The sequence below is a fragment of the Micromys minutus genome, assembly GCF_963924665.1.
Source record: "Micromys minutus genome assembly, chromosome: 15".
NCBI lineage: Eukaryota > Metazoa > Chordata > Mammalia > Rodentia > Muridae > Micromys > Micromys minutus.
In genome coordinates this window covers 3,628,391-3,654,570 of record NC_137984.1, presented here as the reverse complement: position 1 = coordinate 3,654,570, position 26,180 = coordinate 3,628,391, and the positions used below count along the sequence as shown (strand labels likewise).

The following is a 26,180-nucleotide window of genomic DNA, read 5'->3' as shown; positions in this document are numbered from 1 at the left end:
ATTTCTCTACCTATGAAAGGGCTATGCCCCGAACATAACACACAAGAAGTTGCCAGACATGCCTGGGGTTAGAGGTAAATCAAGAGTTCCCACGGAGAGCACCCAAGATGCTGAGAGAATCGGGCCACCCAGAGAGTCTTCCGAGAGAACAACTGATCATATTGTCAAGAGCATTGAACAGAGTACAGATGGTTGACACTCTTTCTAGTTTCTGTATCAGTCAGTCAGTCAATCAGTCAATCAATCAATCAGTCATCGGCAACCATACACCTTTTCAAAAGGACAAAAGAGGTAAGAAAGGAGATGGGAAAAATTTAGTGACTAAAGCACAAAACAAACTCTGAAGTTATTTAGTAGAAGCACTTTAGGTCATTTGTATGTGTCACTAATTGAGGCTTGAACCTTCTCCTAAGGGGAAAGAAAGATGGATATCTTCAACTTTTCCAAGCCCACCCTGCCATGAAGGAAGCCCATGGAGATGACGCCTGCAGCTAATGGAAACCTGACAACAGAAAATCTGGTGCGGGCACTTATCTACTAACTAATCACAGCATCGTTGGCTGGACTGGTCTTGCAGATAGAGCTCTATCAGATTATAAACTGCAATTAAGAATCAAAAGAGGGTGTTGGCACCTTGGGTATTTGAGTCAACACCTACATTATTATGTCTTTACTTTTTGGTGAGCTACTCTGGTGAGTTTGTACCTGAAGAAACAACTCAAGGCCTTCCATTCAGAAAGCAGAGGAGTTGCAAATCAGAATTTTAAGAAGATTTGAGAAGGATTGCTTAAGAGGAAATATCAAATTTAAAGGCTGGCCATAAAAAATAGAAAAGAAAGGACACAAATATGACTATTCTTCCAATTACAGCCAGACCCAGTTAACAGAGCTCAGAACAGCGGGCAGTCACAATGGCCCCTGCAACCATCAAGCTACGTGTAAGATGTGGTGATTCTGAGTAACATGCACCACTCCCAGCCCTCCCCTGGTAAAATAGAGCACTACCTAGGAATCTACCTCTCCCTGAAAACTTAATCTCTTACATCTTGTATGGGTGACAGCTCTCCCTTGAACATGAGCCACTGGAATAAACTATGAGGCCTCAAGCATCAGCCCTGACACAGAAGAGGAAGGTCGCTGGGAGCTCACCTTTGCCATGTTTTTCAAAGGAGAGATCTGTTGGATGAGATCTGCAGAGAACCGAGTTATCTACCTCCTCTTGTGTTCAGTCATTTGTGTTCAATAAGTACCAAATATCTTCAAAGGGGGAACTAAGTACTGTCTGCAACCTCCGCCTCAGTGAGCAAAGGCTCCTCCAGGCCCTGCATGTGCCCCCACAGACCGTTTCTCTCTGAAGTCAAAGGCCTAAGAAGAAAATGTCCATCTGATAGTGCCAAGTAATGTCTTTCTGCTCAGCTTTGATGTCACCCCTCCATGTCTTCACTGAAACCTGAGGCACAGTGTAGTCTGTCAGTGGCTGGAAACCCCACAAAGGCAAAGCAGGATCAAGCTTCAAAAGGCTAGAAGGCACTCCTCAGGGGCAGCCTCCCACAGGAGAACTTCTGTCTATGCCCACAAGGATGGGTGCTCTGGATTGATCATGGAATCAGTAAGTATCACCACTGTGGTTTTGCACTGACAATTTAACTGTCTTGTGTCTTCTGTAGAACTTTTTGTATAGCAAGATATTTTTTGTGACCTTTATGTACATAGTCTATTGACTTCTGATCCTGAAGAAGAGTTACCCACTGAAAAGAGAGATTTGGGGATGGCCAGATGGCTGGGTAGTAAAGGTACTTCCCAGCAAGCTTGATAACCCAAATGCAATCCTCTGGACCCACACAGATGGAAAGTACTGGCTCCCACAAGCTATGCTCTGACTTGCACGCACAAGCTATAGCAGGTTGAGTGTCACCTGCGCATGAATAAATAAATGTGACATTTTTAATGCCATGAGCTTGGGGGCAGGGGTGTCCAGTAGAAGGAACACCTTATAAAAATAAACTGGTTGGTGAAGAAAATGTTTAAAGATATAAAGTGAGAGTCTAAAGAGTGGCTTAGTAGATGAGGGTGCTCACCCAGGACCTAAGTTCATAAAGAAATCACGTGACCTTCCCTTGTCTGATAGTGGACAACAAGCCACTCCTCATTCCTACCCTGGAGGAAAGCAATCTCATTTGTACCTTGAAGGCAGAAATGCTGTAGAAAGAAGCCAGGCTTGCTGGGCATGAGTTCACACTCAGTGAGTTATCAGTAGATTTTCCCACATGGCACAGCTCATACCTGCCTGTAACTTCAGCTCCCAGAAACCCAACGCTTTCTACTGGCCTCCGAAGGAACCCCATGCACATACCAACACATAAAAATTAACATTTCATGTTTTTTAAAGATACAAAGTGAAATTACTAAAATAAAGTATTACCAAATCATTTGAAATGGGGGTGGGGGTGACAACAAAACCCAGAAACAGGAAGTATTCGCTTTCATTTAAAGTAAAACCCTCAGAGCAGCTCAGAAGTAGAGGAGCTGGCCCAAGCCTAAGACCTTGAGTTTGACCCCTGGACCCACTCTGTGGAGGGGGAACTGACTCCCACATGCGTTCACAAATACAGAAATGTTCATTCTTTTAAAAAGTCAGAGGCTATAAATCGACATCAACAAGCACCAAAGAGACTGATAACTGGTAACGATGGGGAAAGATGAGCCTCGGCGCCTTCACCACATCTCCACAAAGGCTTCAGTTCACTTGACGATCACTGAATCAAACTCAAAATGGGACACCTTTTGCCCTAAGATTCCAATTTACTGGCTACTCGCATAAACATACAAGGAAATTAGGACATTTATTAGAACCAAGTGTAACAGCGAAAACCTGCCAACAATGTGATATGTATCCATAGTCATATTTATTTCAACCTTTGTCCATTATTTATGTCTTACAAACTTTCAGAAACTAGTATTTCTCTTCCCCAGAGCAAGTCACTGAAACACGAATCTTTCTGTCCGGTAACTAGCCATAAAGAAATCACGTGGCCTTCCTCCCCTTGCCTGATAATAAACAATAAGACACGAGGAGTGTCTTACCTACCCTGGAGTGAAGACATCGTTCCTACTTTGTAGACAGGGATGCTATAGAAAGAGGCCAGAGAACCACGGGCAGCCTTGGTGGATGTCTATGTCAGTGGATTACCAGAACATTCTCCCCTTTTTGTCAGAGTTCATGGTTGTTCATACCTCAATCATATATAAAGGAAAGTCTCCATTAAAAACAAGAAAGACAAGGTCCAAAGAGCTTCCTAGACGAAGAGAGTGGGAGAATCCTTACTTCCGGTGAGCCATCAGAAGCGGGGGTTGGGGGGAGAACTTGAGGCTTATGACAGGTAAACTGAAAGTGGGTGCAGTTTTAGAGACTAAGCCCTTAGCCATGAATCAAATGGGCTGAACACACACAGGTTCCTGGTAAGAGGGGGCACAGAGGATACAAAACCCTCACCATCTTCTCCTCATCCCCATCCTTCAGTAATACCCTTTATAATAACTATAGCTGTTTTTCTTCAGAATATGTGAGCCCCTCAAGCAAACTGCTTGAAGCCGAGGAGCCCGGGAGCCAGTCAGGTTAAAAACAACTTGAGCCTTACCACAAATTGAGGTTTAAACAAACAGGCAAACCGGAAGGGTGGTTCAGTTTGGGAGACTAAGCCCTTAAACTGTGAATCTGATGCTATCTCTAGGTAGACACAGTTCTGTAACTGCAGACATCTGGCGAACTTGCTCTGATTCAGTTTAATTCTGACAGCCAGTGACCAAAGTGGACCATGGCCAGGTATGGTGGCAAACACCTGGAGCCCGGGCACGTGGGAGGCAGACGGTGATATACAACTTTCTTCCAAAAGAATAATATGAAAATGGACCAAAAAAGGGGGAAAAAAGACTGTCTTTATAGAAAACCAAAAAGGACATTGAGGATAACCACAGTGATATGTGTAATGTATAGGACATAATGTATAGGACAACACTTTAACCCTTAGACTGCCTCCTGAAGCTTCACCATCCAAGTCTAGTCATGAGGAAAATATCAGACAAATCCTAAGTGAAGAACACTCTACAAAATATGACAGTCCTCTCCAAACTGTCCAAGTCATCAAAATCAAGAAACATCTGAGGAGCCGGGGTGGGACAGGGTATTCAGTGTAATCAGTCATTCCTGAAGGGGGTCTTGGAAGAATAAAGTCAACAGAGGGGACCCTGGAAATGTACTGTGATGTCTCTGTCAGCCACAAGGGAGGGTGTGGGATCTCCCTGTACTAGGTTTACAACTTTCCTGTAAATCTAAAACTGTGATAAAAATAGAGTATTTATTGGGGAACAGGGAAATCAGAAAAACTCAGAATTAGTCTACTGCAAATTTCCATTTTGCTTAAAAAAAATCTTTGGTCTACTTTCATTTCTTAAAATGTACTAATATCCTACTGTAGCTATAGAGACATAATTAAGAAATTATTCCACATGCAGTGTTGATTCATCTCTTTGCATATAACATGATTTTTAATTGTTTACTAATGAATATTTTTAAATATCTTCATAATTTAATTTCATAGGTTCGACAGGGTGGAGTGGGGAAATAATAAACTATGGTTTTGTCATATGAAAAAACACTGAGTTGAATATTAGAATTGCTTATGTATCTCAGCAATGTGTGATCTGTGTGTGGGCTTGATTTTCACATCTGTTTCTCAAGTGTGCTGGACACTCCGATTGAACTGACCAGGGCTGAAGGGATTCCACCCCAGTTCTTGGGCATGGTCTCCTTGAGGGATAGCCTTGGCTAAAGAATGCCATAGGGTCACACACTTGTCCTGAGAAGGCTGATCTTGCACAACCTCAACGGGTTATCTTAATTTAGGACAGCACATGGTGTAGCAATGTGACCACTGAGCATGGCTCCCGCTGACCATCCACAGGGTCAGAGGTCACCTTCAGTATTCTGCACAGCCCTATGTGCTGACTTCCCACTCAGTGCAGCCTGCACGAGCAGACCCCTGCACACCCAAGCACAATGCTTAGATCTCTAAGTCTGTCTCCAGTTTTGTTTGCCAAGGACACCAAAGCTGTGACACTGCTTCCTGCTGACCCGGGGCTGAAGAGCAATGACACTGCCTGGCCCCATTACCCAGGCTCCCTGGCTCAAGCCAGAATCAGCCAGTGGAGAATAATGGCAGGAGACTAGAGGAAAGTGAGAAGATATAAATCATGGGGGTGCGGAGTGTGGTACCAGTGGTCGGGGCACAGGAGGCCCTGCCCCTCTCTGCTGCTGTTTACTGACGACCAACCATGGTTGACTTTGATGTGTGCCCACTCGGTTCCAGTGAACAGTTCCAAACCCCTGCTCACACACACCTTCTGGTTAAACGCAGTGGTCACAACAGAAGACAATGAATGTGAGGAAGGGATTTTACAGAGGAGTGTGGGGTGAGTGGGGATGTGGAGTGAGATCAACCAGAGTGCATTATGTACATGAATGAAACAGCCAAGAGACCGATGCAATTAATAATGAAGACTCAATAGTAACAAAGAGAGAACGTCAAGTAAACTTCAGTTTTTGTTTTTCTTTTTACTGGCAACAGTATAAAGGAAGATCAAGTAACCTTTAACCTTTGAGAAAGGCCCCGGAGTTGCTCCATCACAGCAACACTGTCAACTTAAGGACAGAGTTTACAAACAGGTAATGGACGTGTGGGTTTGTGATTGGGGAGGGATGACAGTTTTCCACCATAACAACTTTTAACATGTTCACTATGACTTCAGTCAATTTAATTATACACATTCATGTGGGTAAAAAAAATCTCAAAGTATATTTATAAGAACATTTATGCTTAACCCTTTTAATTTGTTTTGTTCTTTTAGTAAATGTATTTTTAACAAATGCTACATTATTTATTATTATTATTATTATTATTATTATTATTATTATTATTATTATTATTATTTGAAGACCGTTTACCCAGCATGTACAAGGCCCAGGGTTTGATCCCCGCATTATACAAACAAAACCTCTGTGACATCACAGTGTCAATAGAAATTTTGACACAATGAAAATGTTCTATACACCTGTAAATCTCAATGTTGTAGTAAAACAGTACTATGCATTGGAAATGTGTCTCAGATAATGAATTTTTACTGTATTTACTATTACTTGATTAGAATGTTAATATAATAACCACATGTGAGGGAGAAGTTACAAAGTGGCCCAGAAATAGAAATAAGGCAGTGTATCTTTCAATACACAGTCTTCAATTTGTTCCTATCACTGATGCTAAAATAATCTTCAGGACTTTCCAGTCACTCTGAAAAACCCAAACCCTTCAGATGGAACTGGCCTTGGGACACACACACACACACACACACACACACACACACACACACGCACGCACATGAGTGGGGAGAGAGAGAGAGAGAGAGAGAGAGAGAGAGAGAGACAGAGAGAGAGACAGAGAGAGAGAGACAGAGAGAAACAGAGACACAGAGAGAAAGAAAGGGAGGGAGAGAGGGCTCTCAAACAGTTCTGAACAGCAGGCACACCAGAGCTGGGCAGAAACACATGCTCCTTTCTCCCAGGGCCTTTGTTCAGGCTGCAGCCTCCCCTCTGATCTCTTTCTCCAGGCCTGCTGCCTCCTCAGGGAAGCCTCTTCATGCCAAGACCTCTATCTTCTTCCTCTCCACCCTCCACCACCCTGTGTACAGCTTCTGGGCAGCATTTCCCACAGTTGCCACCTGATGACTCCCTTTTGTGATTCTTGGGCAGCTATCTCGGGCCCTGGGTGTAGACTGTGAGAACAGAGCGAATGTCTCCCAGGTGCCTGCTTGGCATCCCAGTCCAGACAGCCACACAGCACTGTTACCCAAGGAGCTCCAAGGTCTCAGTGAATAAACCACAAAGCGCCACAGGAACAGTAAACACAAATTCCACTCTTGGAGTTCATCAGGCATAAAGGCGTCAACTGTTATCCCTTTCCATGGGAGTAAGGAAACTGAGACACAGGAAAGTTGGGGTCCTGCCCAGAACACACAGCAGTTGTTGGCAGAGGTAAAGTCAACACCCCAGCATTCTGGTTCCAAAATCTGCCCCCTAACCACTAAGTGCTGTGGCCTCCACATGACTTTAGGGACATAAAGTGCTTTAGGACACATGAGATAGGCCAGAGAGCAGCAGAGAGATGTTTCCCGAGGGAGGTTACACTGAGTCAGACCCCAGGGAGTCTGGTGTTGACTGAGAGGAGGTGGGAAGACCACTCCCAGGGGACAGAATGTAACCAGCCTGAGTAAAGTGCCTTGAAGCATGAGGTGAGACAGGACGATTCTGTGACAAGCCTCGAGTTGGCAGAAGACTAGGCCTAAATCTCAGTTCCTGACATATGTGCCCTTGGCCAGTAATGATCTTTACAACTGGAAATTGCAGATCCCCCACCCCCTCCCCATCCCCATTTCAGAAAGACCAGCAGTTCTCACAGGTTCTCAGATTCATGCTCCTTCAACCATTCTGACTGTCAGCAGCTGCTCCAGAGAAGAGCAAGGAAGGATGTTGGGAGCTGTCCGGAAATTGATTCCAGGGGCAAATGGACTGCCCACTAAAGTCTGGGCTCATTTTGGTGCAGACTTTCCTTTGACTTTGACCTGACTGGGATTTTATTTTTTATTTTTTTATTGGATAGTCTCTGTATTCACATTTCAGATGTTATCCCCTTTCTTCCCACTCCCATTCCCCTTCTCCCTCCCCTTGCCTCCATGAAGGTGCTCCCTCTCCCAATCACCCTCTCCACCTCAGCATCTTGGCATCCCCCTACACTGGGAAAACGAGCCTTCACTATACCAAAGGCCTCTCCTCCCATTGATGCCAGACACTGCCATCATCCTCTACTACATATGCACCTGGAGCCATGGGTTTTCAACATTACTGAAAGGTAAGGAGATGCTCCAGGTTCACTGCCGGATTCTGATGGGGACCTGCAAGAGGCTGCCAGCCAGCCCACAATTTACCTAAAGTGAGCCAGGTGGTACAGGGAAAGAATGAGAGCCTCCAAGGAATATCTAGAAAGATTTTTGAAACCTATAGGACCTAAACTTCCTTTGACTCAGAAGAGAGCACTGGTCAACCATGAACATGGCTTTTGTTAACCAAGCTGCCCCTAACAACATTGGAAGCTTCAGCACCCCAAAGCCAGCCTCTATCTGCCTTTGAGGAGCAAGACTTGAAGAAAGGCTTCAACCAACGAGGACAGGCCTGCCTCAAGGATTCAAGGACTCACCCAACATCTTTGATGAGGCACTGCATGAGGACTTGGGTGAGTGCCCCCAAATAACTACTCCAGTATATAAATGACATCCTGAGTGGAGATGGGGCACTTGGAAACCCATCAGGAAGCCACAGGAGACCTGCTACAGAAGCTGAGTCAACTTGGCCACCAAGTGTCTGCTAAGAAGGCCCAGCTTTGTCAGCTTGAGGTCACCTATCTGGGGTACATATTCAAGGATGCTGTCACACACCCCAGAAGCAAACCATCCTCAGTCTCTCAGTTCCATTAACCCCAAGTCAAGTACAGGAATTTATGAAGGAGGCCTTGACCAAATTAACCCTTGAAACTGGCAGTGACTGGGCATCCCTCCTACTTTATGCCTTATATATGGCTAGGAACACCCCCTATACTTTAGGTCTCACCCTTTTGAGATCCTATATGGGAGGCCCCCTCCCATGCAGCCTAACCTCCAGTCTTATATCTTAGCTGAATATGACCAACCTAAGTTTTTAAAATCCTTGGAAGTCCTCCATAGGATCTAGAAGCAACTCTGGCCTACAATCTGCCAGGTTCATGAGTCTTCTCCTTCCCCTAACCCCCACTAATAAAGTCTGGATTAATAGAAATAACCAACCACAAGACTCTGGAACCGCTCTGAAAGGCACCTCACTCAACGATCCTGACCACGCCTACAGCTGTTAGGGTAGGTGGGATTAGGTCATGGATACACCACTCCCACGTTAATGCTGCAATGATGGATAAACTGGGAACCCCCTTAATATCTGGGTACCCAGGAGGCAGTGCAACAACCTCATCATCAAGTTCACAATGGTTGGCAAGAAGGCCAATTGAACTGTAGTTCTTAACTCCTCTCACCAGGGACTTGATACAGAACTGTTGGCCACCAGACAGAGACAATAGGTGGGGAAAATGTAGCTGAGTGCAGCGGAAGGCTGTGTGAGCAGAGCTTAGACGCTTGGAAAGACATCTTTGATTCTCTAACTGGCAAAGTGTCCAAAGAGAAAAGACTGTCCAATAACAAATATCCAATAACACTCAGCTTACACTCTACATGATCTCTTCACTTTGCTTAAAGCATTCCAGGAAAACCAGTAGTGCTTTTTCATTCTGTTTCCAAAGGATGACAAATGAATGCATACTTGAGTATGCTGGAGTTCTTCACAGCACCCCCCTTGAGCTGACTAGATAGGATTTGTTTGCTGGTTTGTTTGTTTGGTTTTTGTTTTTTTTGCTGACTGTATAAGGTATTTAAATAAATAACTTACAAATAGTCTTGTACTCATTTCCCTGGGTAACCACCCCCCAAAACAGCTAAGATTGAGTCTGTCTATCCACAGTGCTCCACACCCGCCCACCCGAACAGATTTCATTTACACTTCCTAGAATCCCAGGAATCCAAATCTCTATGGTGCTATTGGAAGCCAGCGTTTTTGGACAATGCGGAAATCGTGGAACAAACTAGAATATTTAATCTGATTCAACATCACCTGGAGAGCACCCCTAAGAGACCCCTTTGCTTGGCTGTGTCAAGTGTCTGCCCTGCTGCACAGAGTGTGCTCAGTGGAAGTTTAACTGGAGAGCTCTCCTGACCACGTGCTGTAAGAAAAAATCAATATGGTGTTTGGATAAACGGCAGACTCGAGAAACATCTGCTATCCACCAATGGCCATAGCAGAAACTTGGCTGTACTTGGAGCAATAAACAGCAATTAAGGGGCAAGTCAGAGCAGGGTGAGGATGGTAATTAAACTAAGGGCCTTGGGCAAGGGCACGAAGCCGGTTCAGAGTAAGGTGGAAAGCATGCCTTGGAGGAAAGAGGCCCTTGTCACATGTCCCACTGCTGTCTAGGGAAGCAGATGGGCCACTAGAAGTAGGACCAGCATAACCCAGTTCACTACAATTCAGGCCACATCGAGCACTTGGCTTTTTATCTTGCTTTCGGTGTTTGATGCTTGGTTGCAATGTTGTTTATTGATTAGAACTCCTAGGAACAAAGCCCAGTTGTTGGGCCTCAGACCTGGGGTATGCTGGGACACTCCAAATTTTAACATGCAAATGATGGCCCAGAAGGTCTGGGGTAGGACCTGTGACACTTGATGTCTTACAAATTCCAAAGGGATGACACTGTGCTGGTGTGATGTTACAAGGTCACACTACTAAATGCAATACTTGCTCAGGGGACACAACATGCCATGTCCTAAACTATTGGACTCTCCTAACAACACACACGATGGTTTTGGCTTCACAGCTGCGGAAGCTGATATTCAGGACACAATCTTTAATTACTCAGTCGGCTAATGACAATATTCGTTTAAACGTAACTCTGTCTGACTCTAGAACTATTCACTGACAACCACACAGGTGAGATCCACAGAGTTACCCGTTTTGTGGTCTTAAATCATCTCTCAACCTTTTCCGAGGCTTTCTGCCTCCAACAAGGGGTGGGGGCTGACAGGACGGAATGACCCAGCGCGTGGAGAGGTGTTTGGACTCTATAAAGATGGAGGAGGCTCAGCACTCAGCGAGGAGATGCTTGCCATTACAATACCCTCATTTCAAGAAGCCAGGTATCGTGGCACAAGCTTGTAAGCCACCCCGCATAGGAGGAAGCCATCAGGTTTTAACTGCAGGCTCTCATTTCTGGAAGAAAACTCCGTTCTTCCATCTAGTATGTTATATGCACACTCTGAGTTCCATCACACAGAAAAATTAACGATGGCTAAGTTTTAATAATTAGAATTAATAAATTCAGTGTAGTAAGGGACATGTTTGCTGCTCCATGTAAGATATTCTTTTAAATTAAGGGATTTTTTTTGGGGGGAGGGGTCGGTTATTGTTGCTGTTTAAATAGAAGTCCATGACTACTTGTCTAACTGAGCCCGTTGCTATGAAGGTCTGACCCGTTGCTATGTACTAGACTGCTAAGTTCTAGGTCTAGGCCTACCAGTGAGTTCCACTTTTACAAGCTTTTGTCCTGCAGATCTTGTTCCTTAAACTATTGATTAAATAAGATTGGCTACAGCCTAATACTGCAGGGATTAGAGGTAGGTGGGCTTTGAGTTGCCTGGTTGGGGTAGAGAAAAGAAAGAATGAAAAGAGGAGGAGGAAACCACCATGGGGGAGAGATGGACCATGAGCACGTGGCCAGGAGAAACAGCAAATTTCTGGGGGACATTGCTAGAGGGGAGGCCAGGCCAGCAGTTGGAAGAGTAGATTGGGGTGACCCCTGGGAACTGTCAAAGCCAAATGAAATCATCACCATTTCATTCCTTTGTAAGCTAGTCAGGGACTTGTTTCAACTGGCTGTGGCACACACTGCCTCAGCCTCCTTCCACCAAGGCACCAACGGGTTCATTCACACCATTGCACTGAGACATTATCGCCCAAAGACAACATGGCCAAAGGACAGGGGACATCTGGCTGTTCTATTAAAGTAAGACTGATTTGTTCTGGGTGTGATGAACCCATCTATTAATCCCAACACTCAGGAGGTAGAGGCAGAGGGATCTCTATGAGTTTGAGGACAACCTGGTCTACACAGGGGATTCCAAAATAACAAGGAAGACAGTGAAACCACCACAATGATGATGGTGGTGGTGGTGGTGGTGATGATGATGATGATGATGATGATGATGATGATGATGATGATGACAACACAGGAGGAGGAGGAGAAGGAGGAGGAGGAGAAGGAGAAGGAGAAGGAGAAGGAGAAGGAGAAGGAGAAGGAGAAGGAGAAGAAGAAGAAGAAGAAGAAGAAGAAGAAGAAGAAGAAGAAGAAGAAGAAGAAGAAGAAGAAGAAGAAGAAGAAGAAGAAGTATCTGCTAACCCCATTTTGAGAACTGCTGCCTAAATATTCTGGCTGAAACTTAGCTCCAGCTGTATTGCCTTTGAATTATAAGCATACTTCTCTAAAATCATGATTCTACTTGGGAAAATTCTGGTAATACATATCATGTCATCGTAAAAACTACCGAGTCTCTGTTTTGCTCGCTCTGTGATAGACTACAGGCCTCAGGTGACCCATTATAAGTCTGAGTGTGAGCCAATGCCAACAAACTTTCCAATGGCAAGAAGCTAGCTTTAGAAACAAAACATTTCTTTCTCAAAAATGCCTTGCACAGGAACAAGCTAGAACATTCTTTATGGTTCCCAGATCACAGATGAAGAGGATGTTTGACAATGAAATGATTGCAAAGTCCTATAGTACAGTGAGAAAATTAGTATAGTGACACTCTCAGTTGTGAACATTAGAAAAACACACACAGACACACACCAACTGCTGAGTCAATAGTAACTAAGCATGACCAGATTGTGGGTTCCTGAGGAAAAGAGAAACACGTCTCACGGTATGAGTGGTCTGTGCATCATCACATTTCCATCACTCATTATAAAAAGCACTAAGAAAAGAAAGGGGCAGACGGGGTAGTCAGAAGTGATGGGTCTGGATGTGACATCTGTGGACATGGTGAGCAGATGAGGCAGGATTAGGGCTACGGTCTTCCTGTAACTAATGTCATCCATTTCTAGAAGTGGAGAAAAGGAAGAGCCTGCACCCGAACGCCCCAGTTATTCATTAATGGCACGTGACAGGCTGGAAGGATAACTCAGTGGGAGCTTGCAGTGTAAGAGATGGAGCCTCTGTTCAGTCCCCAGAAGCTGTGAAGGAAGGAAGGAAGGAAGGAAAGAAAAAAGGAAGGAATGAAGGAAGGAAGAGGGAGGGAGGGAGGGAGGGAGGGAGGGAGGGAGGGAGGAGAAAAGCCAGGTGCGTATAATCTCGAAGATTGAGAGGTAGGGACAGACTGATCTTTGGACTGCTAGGAAGCCTAGGCTATTGAAGGAATCCTATTAAACCACAGGAGGAAGGTTCCTGAAGAACAGCAGAACAAGCTGACCTCTATCTGTACCACCCCCCTCACACACACATACACACATCACATACACATACATCTCACACACTTGCATATACCTACATCACACACACACACACACACACACTTACATCACACACACATACATCACACACACATCACATACACATACATCACACACATACATCAAACACACATACATCACACACACACTTGCATATACCTACATCACACACACACTTACATCACACACACATACATCACACACACATACATCACATACATACGTCAAACACACATACATCACACACACATACACATATATCACACACACACTTGCATACACATACATTACACACACTTACATCACACACACACAAACACACACACTCTCTCTCTCTCTGTCTCTCTCTCTGTCTCTGTCTCTCTCTCTCTCCCTCTCTCCCTCCCCCCCTCCTTGGATGCATTGCACAACTTCCAGATCTTCCAAATCAGAACCTGAGGCCTCTGGGATCTCTGCCTTAAGGCTGCCCCAGATGGTCTCCAGGCAAATAAACATTCTAGAATCCCAAAAGAATTCCACTGTGCCTATTCCCTTAACTGAAAGATGGAACTTGGTATTACTGTGTCTTCTTACTACAGAATTTATGTACCACAAGTCAGACAAACATATATGGAAACATGCCTTTGAAATGTCCTTACACAGCATGACCATCAAGACTTTACCACCCCCATTTCCACCAATTCTTCTAAAAACCAAGAGGAGAAAGCAGCAGCCATTCCAGACTGTATTCAGCTGTTGTCCTGAAGCCGTCACTAACTAAAATGCTGTGGTCATGTACTCCAGTTCATATTTAACACAGCATTCTTGTCACTGTTTTCAAAAACCCTCTTAGATCCATTCTCTCCTTAGTGAATGCACAACTTTCATTTAGATAAATAGGTATTTCTCATGTTGAATCAATGTTTTGATTATCTATTCTTCCAGTGCAGAATTATGCTTGCATAAATAATCTATGTCCAAAAGCCCAATGTTTCTTTTTGACCATCTTGGGGAGGGGGACGTAGGGGACATGTAGCTGCCTCCCTCAGCTCTTCTTAGAAGGAAGAACAAAACACTCACAGGAGGAAATAATGGGAGAAGTAGAGGAGCAAGGATTGAAGAAAAGATCATCCAGAGACTGCCTCACCTGGAAACCTATCCCATATGCAGCTACCAAACCCAAGCACTATCGCTGATGCCAAGAAGTGCTAACTGGCAAGAGCCAGATATGGATGCCTCCTTGGAGGGTCTGTCAGAGCCATACAGATACAGCTGAGCATACTTGCAGCTAACCATCGGACTAAACACGGGGTCCCCAATAAAGGAGCTAGAGAAAGGACTAAAGGAGCTGAAAGGGTTGCAACCCCATGGGAAGAACAACACTATCAACCAACCAAACCCTCCAGAACTCCCAGGGACCAAAACACCAACCACTGAGCACACATGGAGAGACCCATGGCCCCAGGTGCATATGCAGCAGAGGACAGCATTGTATGGCATCAATGGGAGGAGAGACCTTTGATCCAGTGAGGGCTTGTTTTCCCAGTGTAGGGGAAGCCAAGGTGCTGAGGTGGAGAGGGTGGTTGGGAGAGGGAGCATCTTCATGGAAGCAAGGGGAGGGGGAGGGGATAACATTCAAAATGTAAATACAGAGAATATCCAATAAAAACAAAACAACAACAAAAAGGTAAGTAATGAATCATGATCAGGTTCTGTGGATTGTCACCAAAGCCTGTAATATACATGAAATATATTTGCTAATTGTTAAACACATGAGAGACAGACAGACAGAGACAGAGAGAGAGAGAGAGAGAGAGAGAGAGAGAGAGAGAGAGAGATTTCAATATTACTTATCAAACTCAAAAAAATAATGCTGCAAAAAAAGTAAAGCTATTTTAATTTTAAATATTGGTATCTGGAAAAGAAAACGTAGTTGGAGGAAAATACAGAGTTAGCAAACTGAAATTTCTATCCATATTCTAGAACAGCTGGAGGCCTCCAGCTCTCTCTTATCCATGGTGTTTGAAATGCTCAACACGGCCATCATGGCTACTGTCCAGAGCCATGATTAGGATGTTTCAGTGACAGGAAAGTGGCCAAGTGAAATAGAAGAGGAATAAAAGGGGTGCTGAGGAGGCTGGGTTCCCAAGAACGAGACTAGGTGGGGCCCAAATGCTGGGCTATAGAACCTGTCAGGAGGAATGGAAGGGACCTCAAGGCAGAGGAGAAAGAACAGGAGACAAGACCCAAGAAAACATCTGCAGGAGGCTCCAGAGCTGAAATGAGGGAAAGAGAACAGTTACCAAAGCACAAAGCTCCTGGCACAAGCGAGGGAGCTTTGTTTGGCCTTTGCATATATCCTGGTCTGGCCATACCTGAGGTGTATGTGCCAATGGGGAAGAAAGCTCAAGGTTACATTTCTGATCCTTAGCATGGGCTCTGCTCAGGTATGCTGGCTCTCATCCACCTTGTTCATTCATGACTACTATCACCGTCATCCAAATAAAATACTCTTCCTGTTTTTATCTTATCCCCGGGGTTACAGCCAAGTGCCGAGCATATTTGGATTCCTCGCATTCCGACTTTATAACAGAGTGTTCTGTCTTTCCAACGGTTCTAACTAGTAATATCGTGTGTGGTGTATTCATCCAACCAAGCAAATGTTGATAAGAGTCAAGTACTGTCAAGGACAACATGTACCTGGGCTCCTCGACTCTCCATACATATTAGAGCATATGAATTAATACCTTTAGCAACAAATTTTAGACTGTTCTAGCTTTGGACATAGCCTGGTCATTTTGTAGTAAAATGCTAAAGCCATAGTAGGCAGATATTAAATTTGAAAATCAATGGACAATGTCAATCCAAAGCTGGTTGAGAGTGTTATTCTGAACACTGTGGCATATAGGCTAATGGGCAGAGGAGGGAAGAAAGAGAATTCACCTGTCACACCCTAGTCTAGACAGACCAAGGTCAACTTCTGTTTCTTAGGAAGAACTCTTTTAAGGAAAGTAAAGACAGCCCTCAGTTACCACCACCGACGGCAAACCTGTGTCACATAGCAAATCTCTATCTTAATGATTATAGGAGAAAAATCACAAACTCATAAAAACAATGCTTTGGGGGGCCTAACCAGAGCACACACTACTTGAAAGCCCCCAGTCCTTTAAAACTAGAACAGGGAGGAATGATATCTTAGATAAATATCCCAGCCCAACTCTAGGAGTGAATATTCCAGTTCAAACTTGATCTGGAACCAAGCAGAGGCATTCTATACCTAACACTGCTGCTATACTTTGCATTGAGAATATCTACCCAAAGCTTCGTGAGCTAAAACTCAGTCCACAGGGCAGTGCTATTAGGAGGTGGTAGACTTGAGAATCTACCTCGTGTGAGATTTATAGGCTTCATCTATGTTTGCTTATCCATCCTTATTCCCCACTTCAGACACCCAGAGTTCTCAGCAGATACCAAATGTAAGAGAACCTCTGATACCCTGGTCTCAGTACCATGATCTCTGTTCCATCTTTTCCCTTGGCAATTTGATTGCCAAAGTCATTCATGATATCCAAGAAAAGCAAACACATGTCACAGAGGGCACTGAAAGCAGTGCCCCTCTCTCTCTTTCTCTCTCTCTCTCTCTCTCTCTCTCTCTCTCTCTCTCAGTCTGGCTGAGTACCTAGGCAGAATCCTTACCACCGCCCCAAGTCCTGAGATGAAGCAAGCAAGGCCAGGACAAGGCACCTCTTTCTTCATTGACTCTGATGTAACTACATTCTTTTCCTTAATAAAAGAAAATCTGAGGAAAGCACACAATCCTGTCACCACCGTTCCAGCCTTCCTCTGCAAGGCAGCCCTGTGATTATCCTGTCCGATTAGCATCCTGTGGCCAGGGAGTGGGGGCCTCCCTGATCCTAACCCCAGGATGCAATTAGTTCAACCTGATTCTTCAGCTTCATACAAAATGTGCTGATGCTTAATCTGAAAAAAGAAACAAGATAAATCCAATAATTATGGCTGTCTGCAGAAAACATATCCCAGGGCCCTTTGATGACAGTTGTCAAATTCCTTTGAGGGCTTCTGATAGAGGGTTATTAAAGTAGAGGAGGAAAAGAGAAAAAAATAGGTTTCACTTCCAGCTCAGTCCTGAACTAAGAGCTCTAAAGAGAAACCAAGTGACATATTTTATGTCTCTCTGCCATCTATCAAAAGATATGAAACTGCAGTTGGAGAGATGGTACCTTGTTGCTCTTGCAGAGGACCCAGGTTCCGTTCCCAGCACCCACATGGTGGCTCATAACCATCTGTACACTACACTTCCAAAGGGTTTCGATGGCAACTACAGCTCCGAGGTTCAGACATCTTCTTTTGGCCTCTGTGGGTACCAGGTACACAAACACAAGGGGTACAAACATACAGATATATAGAGATAGACAGATGATAGATAGGTAGACCTCTATATGTGTGTATGCACACACACACACACACACACACATATAAAATGAATTAACTAGAGGTTGCATACATTGCTTTGGGCCTCTGCTGAGAACACTGGACAGTTGAAGTAGATCGTATATGTACACGTGTAAATATATATATATATATATATATATATATATATGTGTGTGTGTGTGTGTGTGTGTGTGTGTGTGTGTGTGTGCTAAACAGTCATAAACTACGAATATATAAATCTTTAAAAATTATCTGACATGAGACAAGGATTCTTTCTAACTCATAAAACATGCTGTACCCAAATATACCAAATATGCATAGCTGCTCTGTTTGAGGAAATTCCAGGGCACATGCATGACAACTTCTGAGGTGCAGCATCAGAGCCACTTCTAATGAGGGAATGCTGTTCAACCAACTGACTGCAGGCGTCAGAGTGAACGCTGTGTTCTGAAGGTGGACCTGTGCTGACATCTCTTGTGGGCCTATAAGCAAACGAGTAAAACTGATTTCAATAACTGGAAACCCTTTAGAGACTTGTAGTTTATAAACATGTTTTATAATGCAGTTTCATAAATATTCAGATACTCAATATTTATTGAGTATCTCGTAGCTAAGGGTACTGATATTCAGTAATTTAAATAGTCCTGTGACATCCTATCATTTTCCATTAAAAAATACAACAAAAAGCCTTTCTGGACTCAAACTAAATAAATGCCCATCAGTATCGTATGAGTGATATATGCTGCAAAATTATACCCTGGGATCCAGCAGCCTGTGGTTTGAGAGACTTCTCCTTTGAACCTCAGGCTTATTTTTAAAAAACTAAGGATATGACACCATCGCTTGCGTCTAGGAACTCTGGTTCTCAAAGTGCTGTGGTGTCTGCATAGAACCTTGGAACAGTGGGAATGAAAACGATCTCTAAAGGGAGACTTTAAACATCGCAAAGGAGACTTTTCAACAGAACAGCTCTCAAGCCACGCTGTGTGACAATGTTTCAGGGTGCTCTAGCCACAGAGAGCTGCGGTTTGCGTCCACATACTGGACGGTAACTACATCTTCCTTTGGTCCTGACTTTATTTCCCTGCATCCAGTACCATTGGAACCATGCTGTGCGCTCTCCCATTTTAGCTTGAAGAATAATGAGCTTGGAAGAATAATGAAAGTCCGAACCAAAACTTCGAACAACCCCCGGGACTCAGCCTTTCTGATCCAAGGAGTGGAAAACTCGGCATCCTGTTTCCAAAAGTTGGCTGTGGGTCCTGCAACTGTCCTAACAAAATAGAGGGAAACAAGCAAGCAGCAGTACTGACAACACAGCGCTGCCTCTGCCTGTGGTTAGAAGAGTGGGCAATGAATCCCAGCCTCTTCCCAGTCACATAAACACGAATATCGATGGGGTTTCTAACAACTGCCAGGAAACACCACGACGGAGCCAAACAAGGGTGTTTTTTTTAAACGTCCCTGATACTTTCAAAAGCTGTGATAAATCTTCCAACCGGAATGAATTCATCTAAAGCCACAAGCACCACCTGCACCCTGAACCAGGCCACCTAAAAGGCTACAAACCTCGCTGAACTAGCCTAAGACTAGCTGATCATTTGTTTCCCCCTCTAAATATCCTGTCTTCTCTGAGGGAAGAGGACGGTATTTCAAGGTGACTACGTTAGCAGCCTGCTCCTGCTGGGCGAGGGGTAAGGGCCCTGCAGGTCACCCCTCTGCTGGCACAGGAGGCGCCCACACTCTCCAGCACCGGTGCCCGGTGCTGACCGTGCTCTCTGCCCTCGCTGCCTCCCGGGTGTCTGGTCCCGGCGAGCACCGACCTACCAGCGACAGCACTTTGTAGGTGTTGGGGTCTTTGACGGTGCGAGCGCGCTCCGACTTCTCCAGCGGCTCCTCCCCTAGGTCCATGGGCGCCAGCAGCGAAGTCGCGGCTGGAGACTGGGGCTCGCGGCCGTTTCCTGCTGGCCCACGACGGGGCCCGTGCCCTGCCTGGTCGCCGTCGCGCTCCATCACCCCGCTCTGCCCCCGCGGGCTGAGCTTTAATAGGCTCGCAGCCCCGCCCCGCGCCGCGCCGCCCCCGCCGGACCCTTGGCTCCCAGCCCTCGGCCGGCGCTCCGGGCCTGAGCCGCTCAACGCCCCGGTTATTTGGCTTCCTGTCTGATTTCGGGCTCTGGGCGCGTGGGCTATTTTGGGTCCCTGACGTGGGCGTGTCTTTAACTTCCACCCCAAACCCTGTCCCCGCCCGCGATCGTGGCACCTTACGAACCCTTGCAGGAATCGGCCGCGTGGCCCAACGAGGAGGGCTGGACTGGAATCGCTGTGTGGTCTGCAGAGGGCATGAAATCATGAAGCCCCAAAATAGAGCCCTGAGAGAATGCAGAGCCCCCACCCCCCACCCCAGAGGTCTCAAAGGCAGGAGACCCAGTGGCCTGGAGCAGACCTGCGCTGCGCGTTTCACCCGGAAAATACTATGAGCGCTTGGAGAGGTGACTTTCTTTTTCTCCCACCAGTGCAAACAAAAATTCTCTGCCTGGAGCTGCTAAACGTGGGACACAGAGTTTACACAACACTGATGGGTTTGCACAAACACACATACGGTCTATGTGGTGTCCGGGGTTGCTATCTTAATACATTTACTTATTAGCTATTTTAGACTTCCGGAGGCTTCCGGGTGCCTGTCTTGCTCCTTTGAGGTCAGCACTTTAATTGATGAACAATATCAAGAACTCTAACTCTATTTGATACGCTTTTATTTTGAAACAGAATGTGAGCAGTAGGCTACAATTCTTGATGAGTTTTGTTTCACCTTTGATTCTTCAGCTTTTACCATGCCCCTTCCCATCAGCAACACCACACCTCCCAGAACACAAAAGCAAAAGCCATGTGACCGAATACAGTGACTAAGAAAAAAATCATATATTCATAAGTCTTCTTTTACTTGCTTTGTTTACATGCATCACATTTATAAGTGAAAAATAGATGTTAAATGGGTGTAAACTGGGTTTGTCTCCTTTAAAACTGTCAGCATGGACGGCGGGGGGGCGGGGGGGACAATCAGCAGGCAAAGTTCTGCACTAGCAAACACAGGAGCTGAGTGCAAATCCCAGACTCCAAAAACCCTGCAGCCTGAGCTTGTGATCCCAAAGCTGGGAGGCAAAGACAGATGGACCCTAGGGATGGGCAGCCAGCCGGCCTAGCCTATTTGCCAAGTGTCAGGGTCTTGAGAAACGGTCTCAGAAAAAGGTGAACTGCACTTCAGAAGAATGACAGTCGACCATAGTTTTTATCTCTACTTCCATGCATGTGTGCAGATATAAACATGAGCACACACACACACACACACACACACACACACACACACACAGAGAAAGAGAGAGAGAGAGAGAGACAGAGAGAGAGAGAGAGAGAGAGAGAAAACAATGAGGAGACTTTCAATTTATGCTGACTTTATTCATGATACATTCAATAATGAATCTTTCAGCATTTTGAATGCCATATGTATAAAAACATGGATATATATGTATATATGTGTATGTATATGTATGTAAATATATATAATATATATATATATATATATATATATATATATATATATATATATAGGATTAGTCAAGCAAGGGGCTAGAGTGGGATCAACATGTAGAGAGACGGCTCTGCATATAGGTCCTCAAGATGCACATGGAGTATGAGGTTAGCAGGACCAGTGGTTGACAATGGGAGAAAAGGCCACCCCCAAAAGCAATCTTAGTTTATCTTCTCATCACCACTGAGTCAGCTTACCAACCACCCATGAGAAATGGGCTCCCCATTTCATAGTCAAGTATACTTTTTTTACCCCAAACTTGGTTCTGATTTTTAATTTGAATGTTTCCAGAAACCTGATGAAAGGACAAAGTTTCCCTCCATTAGAACTGGCCAAATACACGTCAAAGTTTCTAGAAGCGCTCAGCAGACAGTTTCCAGAGTGGCCTTCAGTCTGAAAGGAAAATGGAATAAGTGTGTATTGTCAGCCACCCAAAGCAATCAATGATGGGTGAGCTGTCCTCGCTGGAAAAGTCAATGCTATCTGCAAGGTTACAATGTTTCAAGCATCTGGGGACAACCAGGAACCATTAAGGACTAAGGCACCCCCTGTAGACAAGACAGAGAGTGAACACATTAGCCTGTTAGCAACAGTTGCCAGGGTTATACAAGGATTATATGCCTAAAGTGGAGACTCAGATTAAAGAAACAAGCAGAAAATTTAAATGCTTTTGTGAGTTTTCCAGATCACAAAATGTTGTGTATGCTCTCACACACAAGCACATACCAATCTTTAAACACTTTTAAAACTAAAATAATGTAGCACATCTGCAGGGTGGATCTGGGAGACACGCCACCAGGATGTGGCTTCTGCCCTGTGTTGATGCCTAGCCTGCACCATTTGGGTTTTTATAGGTAGTTATGAAAACGTAATTAACATTCCAAAATCAGAAGAATATGGCCCATGTCTAGCATACCACTCAGATTGTTTAGCCACAGACATTACATTGCCTTTGATAAAGTCTTGCCTCTGTTTTGTTTATTCTGAGCGGTTAGGGCCACAACATCTTACTCCAAAGTATAGTAAGATCACGGCAAGTAAAACATCACCGTGGCTTCTCCGGGTGAGGTGAAAGGTTAGTGTTTGGTCTCTAGGCCTAAATCAGCTGTCTCTGGGGCTATGAACTCAACTTAGCACATTAGCAGAGATGGTACTCTAAGAATGTAAAGGATTTCTTATTTTATTATAATTTGTAAATATTTAAATTTGGTCCTCTTGGTACCTGAAATGATAGATGTTGCTGAGGCCAAAATACCGCTGCAAACCAGTCCACTTGCACTGGAGCTGCGCCATCCCAAGGCTGAGAGACACCCTTTGCTTTTCAACTTTGACATGCGCTGATGAGTTTAGCAGCAGCTGCTAATTTCTCCAGCTCTGTCCTCTTGGCCAATCTAATCCTGAAAATATCAAGGCAGGTCTAAAAGGAGAAATCCACAGAAGGTTTTCATCTGTATGTGGTCCAGGAAAAAAATAATATCATGACTTTTGTTTGTTTTTAAAATTTTGTTCGGCATCCTCATTTTTTTTCTTTTTTTCTTTTTAATAAAAACCCTCTACAGCACAGGGGCCACATATTCCTGGCCCCTGACCCCTCCCTGGTTCCTTCACTTATAAGCTGATAGGAAATTTCACTTTCGTCTCTAAGTGCCAAGAGATTGTTCTGCATTTCCCCAAACTTTAACTGAAAATCCCAATATATTATTTCCACAGTTAAATCCCCCAACCACCATGCCTACAAGAATCCAGAACTATTTCATAAATTATGCATATTTTATACATAATCTTGAGGAAGGGAGCTGCTCTGGGGCATGGGTTGAACAAGGGGGAGGGAAGGCAATTCTTCACATTGGTACTGGACACCATCTTTGCCACCAACACCCCATCTCCATTCTTCCTATATTTATCTCAGTCAAAATCTGTCACTGGTAGATAATTAAATTTTATTGACTTTATAAACTTAAATATTTATTAAATATAAATACTAATATGTATTAATAGCATTAATGACAAATAGCTTTTTAATAAAACTTTCTTAGTTTTACTAATGTTCATATTATGACATTTACCCATATGATTGAGCAGCTGTTAACAGGTCCAGTTTAGAAACCTGTCATCTGAGGAAGTTTCTTCCTGTACATTTATAGTCCAAAACCTGCTTCTGAGCGGGAGAGACGGCTCAGCAGTTCGAAGCACATACTGATCTTGCAGAGAACTGGAGTTCAGTTTCCAAATTACATCTGCTTATAACTACAGCTTCAGGGAAACCAAATGCTTCTGGCTCCAAAGATTCTAACACTCACACACACACACACACACATGCACACGCACACGCACATACATACGTGCACATACATGCCCACTTAAAAATAATAAAAATAAATCTAAAAATACTGCTTTCACTTCAGCCCCCAACTTTTAAAATTACTTTATTTTTCATGTATGAGCTTGTCTTTTTCTAAGAAATTTATGTAAATGGTATTCTATAGTAATTTGTGTATGATTTCATTCACTGGACACATTTAATCTTCCATTGGTGCTTGCCCATATAGGGATGGTTCTTTACTCTGAATGGACGTGCCACATTGTATCTTTTCACCAGGCCCTGAATGTTTGTATCATTCCCAATCTGAGCTATTATTAACTTCGCCACTGTGGACCCTCACTGTATGCCATTGAGAATCAGAACCTCTGTGTTGCAGAGTGAACAAGCAGGAGTAGAAATGGGATTGAATGTCAAACATGGTTTTAACTTTTTGAATGATTCATTGTGTCAGACTTTTCTCATTGCCATGACAAAGTGTCTGGCAAAGACAAGGAAAGGATGAGTTTACTTGGAGTTTGAGTGGCTGGAGCACAGGACACAAGGACTGGAGGTCACTGGTCACATTGTATCCATAAAGCCAAGGGAGGAGAATTTGCTTTCTTCTATTTATCCAGTCCAGGACTCCAACCGATGAGAAGGCACTTCCCACAATCAGGATGGCTGTTCCCCGAAGGTAAACTTCTCTTTTAAAAAATGCAGATACATATGCCAGACGTGTATCTAGATAATTCTACGTTCTATCAAGTTGCTAGTCAAGGATACCCAGCATGCCGGGAAACTGCTAAAATGAAAGTGATTTATGAACAAGCAAATGAAGCACAAGGATATATTGTCAACTTCTACGCTCAAGAAGTCTACCTGTTATGATGGGATGATACTTACCCTGTAAATCATACTGGGGAGACTCGGCCTCTAACTGCTATGCCAACTGCTCTGTGAATGTGCACATTTATGCGACCTTCAGTTTTTCTCAGGATTGACATCACTATTAGACCATCTACCTCCAGCTCCCGATCCCTTTTGCCTATTTTTTCTTAAACATTTGATATTCTTATATTATAACTGGAATTATTTTTTTAGTTGCACACTTAGCTAAAATGACCTAAGTGTTCATTGCAATATACAAGAAAGTTTTGTGTATTTACTTTGTAACCTGTGACTTACTGGTTTTGACTGTTTTATTTGGTATGGTTTTAGAGATGTCTTAAAATTTCCTAACTATAAATATCTGTAGCTGTACATTTTTCTCTAACATAGACTTTGCACTGTATCCATATACATTCTATTGCATCATATATGAGTATATTATATGTAATATAATATATATTGATATATACAATTATATATTATGTATATTCAGTATACATAATACAAACCTGAAAGGAAAATAGTAGTTACTGAGAATATTGTCTTTGTTTGCTTTGTTTGACAGGGTTTCTCTGTGTAGCCCTGACAATCTTGGAACTCCTTTTAGAGCAGGCTGGCCTTGAACTCAGAGATCTGACTGCCTCTGCCCTCCAAGTGCTAGGATTAAAGGCGTGTGCCACCATGACTGGATGAGAGTATTGTCCATTTTTATATTGGATTTGGGGGAGAATTTGTTGATCCTTTCATACTCATACAGTTGGAAATCCGCAACAGAGATTCTCATATTGGATATCAGATGCTTTCTATATTTGTTTCAACTTTTAAATATCCAAAACTGAGGCAATACTTTAAAAATATAGTGGAGGTCCATGGAGAGCACCTAAGACAGCAACAGGTCCAGATCCATAAATGTCAGAGTCTGTCCTGGGGATATACCAGATGGACCTGCAGAGTAACCGTGTCCCCTTGGTCTTCATTTTAACTCTAGACTAGGGAATCTCTGCCTATACCTGTCCCTGCTCTGAAAGGGCAGACTCATGTCGTTACGGTCACTTTCTGTGTCTTTAAAATGACTCATAGGAATCAAACAGCCAAATGTGTGGAAGTGAGTTGAGACTGGAGATGTCTGGGGCGGGATTCGTTCTCCACTGGATAATTGACGTGTTGTTCTGAAACAATGAGGGTTTCATGCTAGATGACAAAGATAACAAGGGTCAGCTAAAATCTCTTTGGCTCCTTATTCAACGTCGGAATTTTCTGAGCATAATTCAGTCTCCGTAGGCAGCTTTACCTGGAACAAGAAACTGCCAGCAAAGGACCGCTCTTTTTATACTCATGGTGGGCATGGTGCCCGTTTTCTGGAAATCCTTTGAAGTTTTAAGGAGCCTGCATACAACAGAGTAATTTCTTTTAAACCCTGTCCTCCTGAATCACCAGAGATTGAATGAGGGGATTAAGAGTTGCATCAGTACCTCAGGTCTGTTGGTCTCTTTGTAGTTACTCATTCAGGGAAATGAATACGCGTGTCCTTCCTGTTAGTTTATCTGTTTCTACTATGCCCCGATGTTTGAGAGCCAGGCTTGACATGGTGGCCTTTCCCTTGATTCCGTCACAGATTCCTTTGCATCCTCACTGTCTACAGTCAGGGTCTGGTCTGAGGTGATCCGTGAATAATGCCCACCATGTCTTCTGAGATGCTTCTGGCCATGGCTGACTTGTTTTCTCGGCCC

The 26,180-nt window shown here is 44.0% G+C and overlaps 1 protein-coding gene across 2 annotated transcripts in view; it reads right to left on the bottom strand.

Annotated features, from left to right (window-relative positions):
- Nucleotides 1-19,687, bottom strand: part of ENPP1 (ectonucleotide pyrophosphatase/phosphodiesterase 1) — a gene marked incomplete at its 5' end in the record, with an annotated part of 57,797 nt that extends 38,110 nt beyond the window's left edge. For both annotated transcript variants that reach the window (XM_080929137.1, XM_080929138.1), the window contains one exon: nucleotides 19,502-19,687. In XM_080929137.1, coding sequence (XP_080785263.1) covers nucleotides 19,502-19,687 — 186 coding nt within the window. The remainder of the gene's footprint in view (nucleotides 1-19,501) is intronic.
- Nucleotides 19,688-26,180: the final 6,493 nt, after the last annotated feature.